We start from the raw sequence: 15,668 nt of genomic DNA on the forward strand, positions 1-15,668 counted from the left end.
CTTAGATGCAACACTTCGGTCATTTCCGTGAACTACTGAAGTGCAAGTTCTATTAGTAGATATTATTCGACAGTTGACGGTATAATGCAGTCTCACGTTACAAAATGATGCTTTTCTTTCGTAATTTTTTTTCTCACATTCCGAAATTTTATTTTATTTACGCTGTGAAATTTTAATTCTATTTTTTCGTTCGTATGGTTTTTTCTTTTTTGCTCTTTCGAGCCTTTTGTACGTATGATTTTTTTTTTTTTCAATTTTACAATTTCACCAAGTGATCGGGTTTAATTATTTTTAATGTTTTGAGTGGCTTTCTCAAGGATAAATTTTATCGGGTTGTGATTGTCGATCGAGTTGCTGTAAATTGTTTTTGTACTTTGTGCGACGCGTTTTAGTATTTCTATCGCTGAATTTTTTTCTTCAATTTTTTCTTTTTTACTATTTTATTTTGTAAGCAAATATCGTGTTTTTTCTTCTTTTTTTTCTTCCTATTTTTCGGTGTGTGTTTTTTCAAACTGTTTCGATGTGAGTAAGGATTTTTGCAAGCGACATAAATGGTATGTTTTTTATTTTCACGTATCTTTTTTTTTGGTGATTTTTTTTTTACCTTATTTTGTAATTTAATCATTTACCAAATAGGTAATTTAGATTTTTTTTTTTTTTTGAAAACTTGACGAATGTATCGATGGTGATTGATGAGAGAAAAAACACTCTCGGTGAAAATTCTCTGAACATATGAAAGTGTTCAAATCGATTTTTCCCTCGTAGGTATACATTTATATATCGAATCTTGACTCGTGAAAAAAGTAGGTAAGATTCGATGCAACGTTTTTCAACCGTGGAATTTTTTGAACAAAAATTTCACCAATTTTTCACTTTTACTACTGCCGAAGTAATTCCTTATTACCGAATAATTTTACAATTTGATTCGTAGAAATGTTCGTGTATTTGATTAATGATTACCAGATAGGTATACCAAGAATATGGTACACGAAGATATTCGATAAATAAGATTTGTAAATAGCTCAAAAGAAAGCAGATATAAAGCTTTCAAACATTCGACTGGTAGTTGCAAATTTTCATGGAATAGTATCGAATCGTTTATCATTTTAAAGAATTGCTGTGTTGAAAGGATGCTGTTAACGAGATGAAATTATCTGGGAAAGTGATTTTTTTTCTGGTAGCTTAATCCTCGATTGTAATGTACCTAATGTAGTTGTCGAGTGCGAAATATCGTGTGTTTTTTCAGATTTAATTTATTTGATCGGATTATATCAAATTGATCGTATAGATATGCAGGATTTATGAGTAATTCGCTGTGGATATATTATGTTTTGAATTTGAGTGTTTTAGTGTAGTGTGGTTTTTAATTCGAGGACTTGATGTTGTTCGAGTTCGTTGAACTTTGGGACCTTTTTTTTTTGGTGTTTGTTTTTGTGTCGGTTTTGGTTTTCAAGATAAATTTGACGGAGAATTTTCCAAATCGTTATGCTCAGCAGATATTCGAGTGATGGAAGTTGTGGTAATTTTTTATGTATTTTTTAAAAGTAATGAGTAAGATTTAAGAAATTAATTTTTAACGATCGTTTTGATTTTAAAATTGAGTAATTTTATGAGATTGGTTTGGGTGAGTACTTATTTTACGAGAAATGTGAGAATTTTTGGATTTATTTGCCGCTTAGGTATTTTTAATGTGTTTTTCAATCGTTTCCATTTTGAATTTAATTGATTTATTTTAATGATATGGTTCGAATACCTATACCTATTCACCTGTCATGTATCATACCTATAGCTAGGTCCAGGCACTATTTATCAATTTTTCAAAAGGTTCAATAAATATCTAAGAGTGCTGAAAGTTTATTGATAAGACGTTTTAGTTTCATAATTCTTCATTTTATTTTTCAAATTTGAAATTAGTTAAATACCTATTTTCTTAATTACTCAATAAGTATACTTTTGAACATATTCGCACATTTTTTAATAATTCAATTCATCCCCATCTCTCGATATTACCTTTGATGAATTCAAATTCGACGATGGTATTAATTTGAAAAACACATCGTCGCGAAGTCTTATCAAAATACCGATATGAGTAGGTACTTACATTTGTATCATTTGGTTCATCTCGTCCTCGTGTAAATAAACCATTGAAATTGAGAGATGATGTAATGAATAAAAATTATTCGTGGGATTGTTTTCCAAAATTGAATCCGAGAATTAATTCGATGATTTTTGAATTTGTCAAATTTTATCGTTGGACGAACATAATATTGTCTCTCATTTTTTACTACTTTCACATAAGTTCATAAGTAAATTTACGAATTACTGAAATATTTCAAGAGAAACAAGAATCCAACATCCAATGTTCAAATTGACGTGTAGTTTTTATAAAAAAGTATGTAACTTTCATTTAATAAGGTAAAGTGACAAAAAGTGAAAACATTTGCTGGTTCTCGTTGGAAGTTATTGGACCTATCTACTTTTCGTAATTATCTTTCATTTGATCGAATTTTTATTTTAATTGTGTTGAGAATCATGGCTCGAAGGGAGATATAGAAATAAAGGGCTACTTGACCCGGGTTCCTACTCGTATTTCCTCGAGGATTCAAAAATAATGAAGGATCTACGATAACTAACGAATAAAGGATAAATATTACAATTCTTGAACTTACAGAATTATATTTGGAAAAATTGGAAGTTTTCTGAAGCTGGGTACTTGTTGTAGCTTTTAATACTCACGTAAGCAATTTTGTGTTCTTATGTAACCCTTGGGTGGGTAAAATATCTCAATCAACTAGATCGTCTAAAAAAAAAAATACTGAAAATTGAAAAATTAGATCATAAGCTAAAGAATTGATTTTAACGCGGTCTTCAACTCTCCTGTTGATCATTAGATAGTCTTGCTTCAGCTCATTCTTTTCTTTTCTAGAAGTCATGTGTTTTCCTCTCCAATGTTCAAATTATAAGTTTTTTTCTGTTATATTTTTTCCTTCGATTTTTGAATTGATTCACTCGTTTTAGGCTATACTGGTCTGCATTTATTTCTACAGTTTGTTCAAAAAAAAAAAAAAAAAAAAAATTGATCAATAATTGAAATGAATTACATTTGCTAGTATGCATTTGGCAGCTCCATCCTTACACTACTTCGTTCGAAATTACTCAATTTTTCAATAATAGAAAGTAGATATAGGTAGGTAATTACTGCTTGTTAAGTGTTTCCATATTTTTCTTTTAGCTGGTATAAATTTTTTGCTAAAAAAATGCGTTTTCCCTCAATTTTTATCAACATTTTGAACTTTCTTCCCAAATTTTTTTCATTAAAAAAAATGTAATCGTATCATCACAAAAATGTGCTCTCTCTTTGTAGATAAAGGGGTTGGTTTCTTAGAATTGTGACAAGATTTTTTAAATCTTTGTTTTGAAAATTTAGTAACATTTCATATCTGACTTGGAAAAATTTTGAGTGCTATTTCATTCAAAAAACCATGAAAATTTGAGAAGGAAATTCTTTTCATTACTTCTGGAAATCAACCTATGTTTTGAAAATATTTATCTGCGGAAGGAAAAAAATCATCTCAAAATCTTGAATGACTTTTAATGATTTTGAGAGACATTTTATGAAGAGATGGGTTCAGTGGCGTAGGTGATGTGCAAACGGGACGATGCCCCTCTCACCTTTAGAGATGAAAATTTAATACACTTGAAATATGCTGAAATGAGAATTTTTGCCTGTTGAATCAAAAATTTGACTTCCACTTTGTTCAATCAATAATTAATGTATAATATGAAGTTGTTTATAATCTCAAAAGTTCGATTTTTTCGCGCCTAAAAATCCTATTGTGTCCTCCCCTCTCCACGAAAAATTCTCGCTGAGTCGCTGCTGGAGGGTTTGAATTTTGTAATGAGGTATGTCAAACGAGATGGCGAAAAAATTATGAAAGGTTATAGGTTGTCTGACATGTACTACGTACAAAAATAGTCTTTTTTTGTTTCTTCATGATGTACATACCTACCTGGACCTACTATCTACCGATGCATTTCCTGTATACGATTAAGTAATTCGCCTTGAAAATTACCTACTAAGTTTTTTTTTTCAAAGTTGTTGGGTAAGTAATTTTTTAAAAATTAGTTATCTAAAAATCTGAAGGTGATTGAAAATTTTGAAAAAGTGAATAGTAAAATGAACGATCAAAGGAACCTCGTGGATTTTTTCTCAATTGAGTGACTCAATCACCTGGGTACATCAAAATTTTGAATTTTCCCCCTCTTTTAAAATGTTTTCCTAGTTCTTATCAATGTAGGTGGTGGATAGTGTCAGATATCCTACGAAATCACTTTCGTTTGAAAGTTCAACTCACCAACGTTTATCTTATCTGAAAATCCGATTGATTAAAATTCCAGATAATTCACAAATACTTACGTACGTAGGTAAATACCAATTGCGAAAAATTGCATCAAGCTTGTGAATTTTTTTCCCAGCTTAAATCCTCCTTGTTATTGAATATAGTATTTTGTCTTCTTTGCCTAATTTCAATAATTTGTGATCAAAATAATGCCTGGAATTCAAAAGTGTTGCACCAATTTCAATACATTCGTGCTTAATTTTTTGTTCCAAAAAAAATTTATCAGATCGAAGTGAGAGTACAATTATGTAGCTCTAACCAACACTATGTACATGATGATGATATCTACTTGATAGGGAAAGTGAATTTTGACTAAATTTTCTGGGAAAAAATTTCGTGTGCGATAGCTAGATAGGTATTTCAAAAAATGATAGCAAAACTGATTTTTGACTACATTTTCTCCGAAAAAATCTCGTAAGCGATAGTTGAATTTCAAAAATATGACCGGATCTAGTTTTATCAACAAAATATGAAAATAACAAAAAGTTTTTTGATGTAGGAACGAGTAATCTCGTGTATGATTTGATTAAACTGTAGTTTCATGATTTAGAACAAATGTCCGGATTAGATTCAAAATTTATATTTTGAATGTAGCCTAATTTCATTTTAAATGTTTTTCATGAGGAATGGAGAATTTTTTTTCAGAAATTGGAAGTTTTAGCAGAAAACGTTTTTTATAATTTTATAATCTTATTTTTCAAGAGGATGATTTTAATGTTTATTCAGTCAATGGAGATGTTCATTTGAAAAAATTGAAATGATTGATCAAAAAAAAAAACAAAAACGTAAAAGTCAGAAAAACTCAGTTTTGAGAATAATGGCTACTTTTCTAATGAATAGGTACCTACTCATTTCATAAGCTCGCCCACATTGTACAATGTACATATTTATATCATAAATGATGCAGATGCCATGAATTCTGATACTAGATATTAAAAATATCAACCATGCTACATCAAAAATGCATCGTGGAAGTTTTACATTCGCGACAAATTGGCGTTATGAAAAAAAAAAAAATGAATATTTTATTGCAAAAATACGGCTATAATAATTGTGCACTGGTTGACGTTTTGCTGAAAAAAATTATAGCTTGTAGGTACTGGAAGGTTTTGAATTTTAATGCATTTTTTTTTTGTTTATCGCTTCTCGAATAGAAATATCGAGCTTGCCATTTGTTAAATTTTCATATTAGCGTGGCTAAGTTTCGTTACGAATTCCTTAATGCACCTATATTTCATGCTTTCGATGTAAGTGTAGGTGTAGGTTTCAGATTATTATAAAAGTTTATCAATACCTACCTGAGAAAGGGTAGATGACTTGAGGGAATTATGATGGGTATTGGAGTGAAATAATCAATATTTAATACGTACGATGTGCTGGTGACATATTCTATAAAGATGACTTGTTTTTTCATTCCATTCGACTTACGAAATTTCGACATAGCGAATGTGAATCATTTACTAGGTACGTAAACGTATGTATAGGAAGAGCCAAACAGACGGACCAAAACCTATATACTCGTAAATTAATTTTTTCTATGTAATGCGGTGATGTTCTTTCCGTATTGTCACTTTTTAAATTAAATTATCGCATTAAAATTGGTCATTACGGTGACAAAAAGACAAACGAACGATGAAAATTAAATGGGCTTTTTATACTAAATTATTCATATTTCCGCGAACTTTTTTCAATCACCGACTACCAATTCGTGTAATTCAAAAAACAATTGATGGTCACCTACGTTAGATTCATAGAATTTTACGTTGGTTTTTATATGAAAATATATAATATCCTGTTGATGGTTATCACTAGTGAAAGTATCGGTATAGTGATGTGATATCTAATCAATCTATTTTTAAATTTTATTGTGTTTACCATTTTTCATTGTCAAATTCGTATCTTATCGAAAGTTCAACTATTCGCTGTGTATTTTCAGATGATTGGGATAAATTAGTGGGAATTTTCCAGTTTTTCAAAGGGTGGGTTGATGGAAAATGTACCATGTGGGTTTTTTTTGAAGCTTGAAGTTGCGAATTTTTTCAGAAGAGATTAGATTTCCTGCCGACTTTTCATCGATTGTTGGAAAATTAGATTGGAGTTGGAAGGGTATTCGCTTATCCTGTTTGATAATTTTGAATCGATTCAACAAATTCAACAGCCTTTTAGACTCCAGATAATCTGCAGATGCAGAATTTTCGTGTTCTACGACCTTGAAAGACCTTTGGAATAACCAGATGTTATATTTCAAGAGCTCGATCTTGACTCTCTTGGCCTTAATTCAGAGATAATCTCTGCAGTCAATTTCTAATATTGAACTTTTACGCTAGTTAGGTTTTTCATCATCATTTCTATTTATACCTCCCTTCCACAAATGTGTCATTTAATTTTGATCGTTGTGCTTTATAAAATCAAAGGTCATTTTTCGACGTTTGCCCCAATTACTCCAATTGTTCGGTTACTCAATTGATCAACTTGAATTGTATAGAGCATCGGTTTACTAAGATATTTCAATTTGAGAGAAAAAAAAATGCGAATTTAGTTGGTGAAATTTCTATACAAATCTAATTTTATTCCAAAACAATTTTTACAAAATATGAAATAATTTAAACCCATTATTATTCCTTTTCTTTATTTATCGAATCAGTTGTTTTATTATAAGTATTATTCCTCGAAGAGATTGTTCTGTTTAAGTATTTGTTTGGGTTAGTTTTTTTTTTCTAATTGAGAGCTTTGTTTTTGATCGCAGAGCTATGAAAAATCGTATCGATTTAAAGTTTCTGTACGTTCTATGTTATAGATTTTAAAAAAATTATCGACTCTATTTTTTGGACCAATTTTACGATAAAAACTCTGGTTTAATAACCTGTGACATGTGACTGCGTTTAAAACACTTCTAAATAGTGATACGGGTGATTAATATAATTTTATATTTGTTCGGTGATTTCATTTTTACTACTACAGGGTTTTTTGATGTTTTCAGAACTGCACTTGTATCTAAAATGGATGAATTATTCACATTAAAGAGTGACAATTTTTACCTAAAATGGATAAATTATTCATACTAAAGAGTGAAAATTTTTAATGTGGAAAATCAAAGTGAATGGCGGAGAGAAGGGCATAAAAAAATGTCATTTTATTCGTACTACTTTAGAATTTTTTCTCATTTTGAATGAAAAAAAGCTCATGTCGTGACTAAATTTTCTTCTGGCTCACGTCTCCATATTGAAGGAGGTTTCCGAAGTAACGAAAATAGAAAGAGCATCCAAAAATACATCCATCACTAATAATTGCAAAATGTAAAACGATGGATACCATTTTTACATTTTGGGTGAATTTTTTGAGAATTTTCATTGAAAAAATTGAAAGATCAAAATTTGTTTTATGGTTCATTTTTGACTTTTCTAATTGATTCAGGTATTAAGTACTATTTCAAGCTATTTTGAAGCTTCCAGATGTTTGGATTTTACATTTTTTGAAAAATGCTTTTGAACCGCATGATTTTTTTTTGTTGAAAATCTGCCTGTGCCTAAATTGGTAAAACGAGTTCACGAAAGCTGCCAGTTCGGGGTCGTATGTTCTGAATTTAATTTCGGCTCTTATTAGATACCTATTTATGGTTTTTTGAAACCTGGAAAATCTTCAAATTTTCTGTAAGTCCGAGAACGACCTGAAACAGCAACCAATTGATTTGGGAGGTTAAAAATGAGATGGAAACAAAATTACAGCTTCTCTCGTCAATTTTATTGCATTTAAGGTTTTTTTTTTTTTTTTTTTTTTAAATGAACAAATGGGTCCTTCATTTTTTTTAAATTCACCAAAAATCTAAAAATGAAGTTCAAACCTAAAATTCTGTTCCGATGCTTTTGATTTTTCTTTTCGTCCAGATCCAAATTTTTTTGTTGATTCACATGATTTTCAGTTTTGGTAGCAATTTTATGTGGGTTTGGATTTTCAGATTTACCTCTATAAATCAGTCTTTAATAGGTATAACAAGAAGTAGAAATGGCTCATAGAATTGTGAAAAGTATAGAACTGAGCTTGACGAGGAGTGGCAATTCATGTACCCAAAAGCACGATAACGTTTTTAAACATCGAAACTTGACAATCATCTAAACGAAGCCTTTTGACTCTTCACAAAACATACCATATACAAAATTAAGACGAAAAGTTCAAAGAGCCATTTACTTCCTTATAATAAAAAGATTCCAAATTGAATAGAATACAAATCGTAACTCTCGAAGAATGAATTTTCCTATTTATCGAGTATCGAATCAAAGAAAAAAAAATTGCATTCAAACAAACATGACTCACAGGGGTACGTAAAATTTAACCTTCGACCGATCGAGAAATCCGTGACCTAATATAAAACGTAAAATGAATTTTTTAATTCAACCGCCGCGCAGCATTTTTCGATTCCGAATAAAAAATTGAAAGCAGTTGGAGCGAGCTAGAAAGAGAATTGCATGCATTTAAAGCGAAAATCTAACTTCTGACGTCACGATGATCTGTGGCGGACAAACTTATCGCATAAGTGTAGCCGCAGATTACTTCGGTGCAATTTTATCGTTTCTCGAAGTAATTTGAAACAGCAAAACTGAACCGCACTATTGCAGTTTTTCATTTGGAAAGTTTTCTGATAGTTGGGTATGTTTGGGTATAATATGGGTATGCCATATAGTTGTACTTTGTGTAGTACGTTATACGTAGATTTAGCGTATTAGTTGAGCCCTTCGCGTCGTCTTTTCTCCACTTTCGTCGAGACGATTTTCGTCGAGTATATCAAAACGATATTGCGATGGTCGGATGCAGAATGCAAGCGCGTATTAGACTACATCTTATGGTATTCGCAGTGTTGCCGTGTTGGGATAAAATTGGCTCGATAATCGAGCTAGAATTTTATATCGAGGTGAAATGTGCCAGTTTTATCAAATTTTGAAAAATTAGGGTCAAATTGTTTGTTTTTGGTAGATTTTTGGAAACCCAATTAACGAAGGAATTTTTCACTTCCTCCTTCCCTCTCTCAATATCCATGAACTCCACCTAGTTTTTTTTCTCATTTCTATGTTTTGAGTATTTTGATTCCATCTTTTGAAAAATTGTCAATTTTTGTGGGTTTTTGTTCATTTTAACCTTAAATGACCTGGTGTCACTCTCACGTCCTCGTCGTTGTAATTTTATCTTAAAATACTTCGTTTTTTGATCTGCACGACTTTCAAGTTATTTTTCGAAAATTTTGTTGTTTATCCTTCCTCGCCCCAATCCTTTCCAAATTGAAAAATTGAATTTACGTGTTTTTGAAAAAGAGACTAAATGATATTGAAACCACGTTAAATCTAACATAAAATATGCTAAGATAGCAACACTGCATCGATGTCACCCATGTAGATGCACAATATTATGCATTATTAGGCCTATGCATGCAGAGATGGAGGGTAAGATGGTGCATTATTGCATACTACATATGCTATGTATGTACTTACTTACTATAACCTTGCATGCGAATTTATAACGCGAAATAAATTTGAATTTATTTTTCCTATAGTATAGATGCCACAAATGATGCGACGACGACGACGACGTATAGATAGATATTTTAAATAAAACAATAAAATATCACACGCGGCGATCGACGGCGGCGTGCGCCATCAAATTGTGATAAAAATATCAACAAAACTTGACCTCGTTCTTTGTTAGGTTGAGTGAGGAAAATGACCGTTTGTATGCGATTGTTTGTACTCGTATATGTCTACGAGTGCATGTAGTACATCATGGTTGAAATTATCTTGTTTTTGTTGTCGGTTTTCAATTATCGCCCGTTCAATTTATTTGGTAGAAATATTTATCTTTCGTAATCCCCCCCCCCATTGAACCCGCTCCACGCGTCTTCTTCCTAAGTTTTTTTTCCATTATGATAAAGTTCAACTTCTACTCAAGCTTATCCAATATTTCGAAGAGTTTTTCTTTCTGACTATTCTTCTTGTAATTACCTACCTACTAGAAATTGGTTCCCAATTTATTGAATCATCGATATACGGCCCCGAGTTACTTATCTTAATCCGGTCTATTAACCCTACTTCTTAAAATTCGTAATATTGATTGATAGTGCATTTGATGTTTGAATTTTAATTTCGATACTATAATCTCGAGCATATACGATACGGGTCACTTGGCGAAATTCACCAGTCAAATGCGAAATTTTAAAATTACTCAACGTCACGTCTCGTTTATCAAATTACACTTATAATACATCTTTATCAAAATCTTTGCTAGTTAATTAAATAATTTCGTTCGTTTGCACGTGTCGATCTTTCGTTCGTTACTATACTCATGTACGAGTACGACGCGATACCTACATTACGTATACTATACATATACTTACATATGTACGTAAAGCTTCGAAATTTCATCGTGTAGTTTTATCTGAGAATTAATTGCACAATCAGCTGGTTTATATGAGCTGTGTACCCACGTGCGGCTTGGTTGTACGATGATTTTATTTGAAATTGGGTCTTTAGATATGGGTGTAGAACTGTACGTAGGTAAGTAGGTATGTGAGTACCTTCGTGCTTCGTTCACTATATGTGATGCAAAGTTTAAAGTGATGGTACTTTTTCAACAATTGTGCTGTGGAAGTAAATAAAAAATGGACAAAGAACTTTTTTGGCTAAAAGAAAAACAGCAAGTATGTCCTTTTATACATGAAAAATCATAAATCCACAATTACAGAAAGAAAAATCAGGGGCATCAGTGGACTATTTCCAAGTTGAAGCTTCAAAATTATAAATTTTTTGTGTAAGAAAAAAAAAGAATTTTCAGTGTTAGAAAACACATTTGTTTTTAAATGAAAATCAGTAAATCAGACTTGGCGAGCCTTTCTGCAATTATCCATATCATTTTCCTATGATTTATTACTTGTTTATTCGCGGTCAATTTTTCTCCAATTTTTTATATATGTACATTGAAATTGACCGTAGATATAATTTGATGAGTAAAAAGGAGGTAGGATTTCACTTGTGTGAATTTTTACAATGAATTCTCTCACTGCTGCAATTTTTAGAAATTTTCTCCAGATTTCACTCGATCCCCCTGCCCCCCCCACCTTAGACTTACTGAGGGTAATGCTCCCGGTGATTACTCGTGAGTGAGCTTCCTCCCTTCCCTCGATCAATCCAAATAATACTGGATAACATCTCTGGAAAAATTGCATATTGCATAACCAGATTTCGGAAAAACACATTTCGGGTCGCATTTGAATTTAAACAAGTTACGTTTTTACAGTGGTATATTTTTCCCAATAATGGTTTAAAGTACAAATATGTATTTATTTGAAAAATGTCTCAATATCCCAAAATTTGCGTTTGGCTCTTAGGTTGAATGTATTTTCGCTAACATCGTGTTATAGTAGGTATTTTTTGTAGTAGGGTGATTTGAGTTCCTACAGATACCTATTTTCCCCATTTATGCCAAAATTGGGCTTTCAAATCGTGACAACAATTTATTCAAATATGACTTGAATGGAAGTTTCTTGCGGTAATATATCTAACTGGCCATTCAATTTTCTGAACTACTGTTTATGCAATTTTCGGACAATTCTGGACACTTTTAAATTCCGCAGGACCATCAGTTTTTTATTTAAGGTACTGATTTTTTTGTTTTTTTGGTGAAGAGGTAGCTATCCTTTAGGTCTTCATGTTGCTGAAAAGAAGTGAGTAAAATCTGTGGTTGAGTGATCGAGAGCTTTCCTGGAAAAAACATGAAAACATTGAGGGAATAAAAAAGTTGAACTTATATAGTTCCCAATTATTATGATCAGTTTTCAATCTAATTCATTGAAATTCCATTCAGATTGTTAAAATATTATGCTACAATAATGTAACTAAAAAAGACGTCTTGCTTTAAAAAATCACGGCACTAAAATTTTGAAAATATTGTTGAATTAGATCAATCATTGAATAGTGAAAATTAGGCATAGTTAAAAAAAATGAAAAACAATCATGTTGGTTATGTAACTACTTACTTATGTAGGTATTCAAATATTTTCATTTTTGAATGTGTTTTTCATCTTTCATTTTTCAATAATTTTCCAATTTTCTATTTTAAATTTTTTTAATTTTTTTTTTATGTAATTGTATTTTTGTTTGTTCTTCTTCAGCATGGTCTTTCAATTATGTTCATGTGCTTCCATTTGATGAAAGGCATTTTTATTCCCATTTTTCTCGCTCCTCCCACTCCAATCCCATATTGGGTAAAATAATGCCACTCGAATTTGGACTTATCTTACAATTTTTTTTTTTGAGGAGTTGAATTCGCCTCATCCTTTTCTTTCATAAATTCATGTAGTTGAATTTTTGAATGAATCAGGTGAGTTCCTATGAACATATTATTTTTCTATCGTTTTCAAATGTTCACCTTGACAACCTTCCAGAAAGGTCTAATAATTTACTCACGAGAGATATCCTGTCTATGAATTTTCCATTCTCAGTGACCATTTTTTTGTATGTACGAATTCCATCGTCATTTTGAAATATTCTTCGGTTTTTCGCTCGCACTTTGTTCAATTTTCTGTTCTGTCAATGAAGAGGGAACACATTGGAAATTTATCCGATTAATAGCTTAGGTGACCTTGAAAAATATCCTGTTTTTTATTGGGAAATGCAGTTTATTGAACCATGATTGAACCTCTGTTAAATTTTTTTTCCCCAGGTAAGTGAGTATTACCTGGTAAAAATTATCGAATGTGAATTTTCGATGATTGTCGAATTCTCCGAAAATTTGAACGACTCAATTACAATGTAGGTGGGTATAGGGTGCATATTTGGATATTAGTTGGAAATTTAGTACATTCTTTGAATTTTGATTCAGGTGCATAGTGAATAATCAAGATGCTCGATACCCCAAGGCCAGACTTAGTCATTTTTATACATTCGTTTAGACTCTCAATCAACAAATATGCATCTTTTCTCGAAAATTATTCGATCTAAAGTTTACTTTTCAGTCAATCTGTGTTCTAATCGTTTTTTCTCTCCTTACCTCGTGAAAGTAATTTCTGTGTTCGTTTTCTTAGTATTTTCGAATTTCGAAATACGATCTACAACATTGATAACCTTTCAGCCGACTTGGACACGATCTAGTTCCATCAATCGGTCATTGAAACGTAATAAAAAAATATTTATCATCGATATCGCCATATTCATATCTGATGGAAAATAGGTATGATTTCCAATTATTTATAGATCATATTTCGAGTAAATGTTTACATCGATGATTTTTAATGATTTTAAGTTGCTACAATGTCTTCTAATTATACAACTGATCACATTGTCACGATGAGCTGGGAATTTCCTCGTATGAATCGTCTATTTTATTTCGTTACGCGTGAAAATTTTCAACCTTGGATGTCGTGAACTCGAACCAAAAAAACCTGTTAAAATAACGATAAGATTCGTTATACCATCGGTTCATTTACATTTAGAGAATTTGCAATTGTTACATTGAATGTTGACTTTCGAATAGCCGTTTTATAATAAAATTAGGTAATTCGGATTACCACCAACGAGTACCTATTACACGTTTGAGCTTGCAAATTTACTTCACCTTGTGCTGATACGTTTTCCTCATCGAAGCAGATCGAGTTTGAAATGATAACGTTAAAATTGGTATCATGCATAGACAAATCATCCGAAGGTCTATTCGTAATCTGGGCTGCTGAAAATTTCCCTTACTCGTAGTCTGGACTTTTTATCATTTTATCAGACTGGATCTTTCGCCAATGCCAATGAACGTCTGCTTGATAATTTTGCCAAAATTAGCTCTCTTGTATAGATAACATATTACCCACTACCCAGTCTGTATCGTAGACAAAATAAGATCACCTCATCGCCAGTCTACCTGGTATCTTTGATTTTTACCCGCCGATTTTTCAAACCTAATCATACTGGCTCTTTTGCGAATGCGAATTTCAGTGAAAGCTTTCTATCTGATAAAATTCATTGACAATTCAATCGTATCGAATGAAATCAAAAAAATCAAATAAAAATAAAGGTAACATGTCGCCTCATAAAATAACATTAAATAACCCTATTCAAAGCTCCGTTTGAAATGATTAATAGAAAAACGATTTTTTTTATCATTTTCGCTAATTAGCTATTATATTAACGGGTTCATTAAATGCATAATTTATAAAATAATTAAAAATACGTATACGCGTAAGTATAAACAATTTTTTTGAATTATTCATTAATACCTAATTGAAATCGAATAGGCTAGGTTAAATAATCGGTGATAAAAAGTGTACACAAGGTAAAATTTATAAAATCAAGTCGAGTGTACTTAATGCGTATGCGTATTTAACTATGATTTATACGACGTGTTAGATTTTTTTTTTATGTATTAGAAAAAAAATCATGAATTTCTCACATGCCTATACTTATTTTGCGTAAAATTACGAAATTTTTTTTCGACGATCGTATGGTTCAGGGAACTGGGAATACGAAGGGGAAGCAGAACGAGGAAATGAAATGTTTTCAAATTTAAAAATAGGTTTACAAGAATCTTATCAGTGTTTTGCTCACAGTCACTTCTGTCTCGTTATTGAAATGATACAACAATTACTCATCGTTTCACGCGAGTTATTCGCATGAATGCGTTGAAAATTGAAAAAAAAATGTGTAAAAATTTAATTTATCTCGTATATAGAGTACTTTGGACGAGTCTGAGTCTGCGTTTGTGTGATGAAAAATTACCCATCATCGAGAGGTAAATTATGCATCATTTTGAACCCGTAATTTACCAAGTGCGAATTAACGTTAATTCGCATTGAGATGCTATAAAATGGCGTTTAAATGAATGCTACAAATAAATAGGTAACATGTGTTACGCAATGACCATTCCGTGTATCGATAATATAGGAATATTCCATCGTGGACTGCGTACATTTTTCAAACACGCTAATAATTGGAAAAATAGATAAACTGGTCCACCTTGTAATCTTGGTACTATTTTTGAAACCCTTACCTATAAGAAAAAGAAGGACCTCAGTCCCCACGGCTGTCTGGGGGGGGGGGTCGAAGAGGATAATTTGCCCCGGGCCCGCCTAAAGAAGGGCATGATGAAAGAAAACCCTGGTTTTTTTTTTTTTCAAAACACAAATTTCGAAAAGCTTTTGCCCTCGCTTCCCTCGGGCTCGTTTTCTTTTCTTTTTCAAAATTAAAATTTAAAAAGATATATCATTCGGTTTTTAAAGTTTTAAAGTGAAAAAATGAACTTCTC

The 15,668-nt window shown here is 31.6% G+C and overlaps 1 protein-coding gene across 3 annotated transcripts in view; it reads left to right on the plus strand.

The window, feature by feature from the left end:
* Window positions 1–15,668, plus strand: part of Eip93F (Ecdysone-induced protein 93F) — a 79,137-nt gene that overhangs the window by 1,107 nt on the left and 62,362 nt on the right. The window contains exon 1 of one of the 3 annotated variants that reach the window (XM_065369216.1): window positions 222–554. The exons of 1 other annotated variant lie outside the window; for it this stretch is intronic. Coding sequence is in view for 1 of the 2 variants with exons in the window: in XM_065369215.1 (XP_065225287.1) it covers window positions 1,486–1,519 (34 nt within the window). In the remaining variant the exon portion in view is untranslated. Of the gene's footprint in view, window positions 1–221; window positions 555–1,410; window positions 1,520–15,668 lie in introns of those variants that run through there. One more of the 3 variants, XM_065369215.1, reaches the window with a different exon arrangement.

Source organism: Planococcus citri, chromosome 5, assembly GCF_950023065.1.
Source record: "Planococcus citri chromosome 5, ihPlaCitr1.1, whole genome shotgun sequence".
In the NCBI taxonomy this organism is placed as follows: Eukaryota; Metazoa; Arthropoda; class Insecta; order Hemiptera; family Pseudococcidae; genus Planococcus; species Planococcus citri.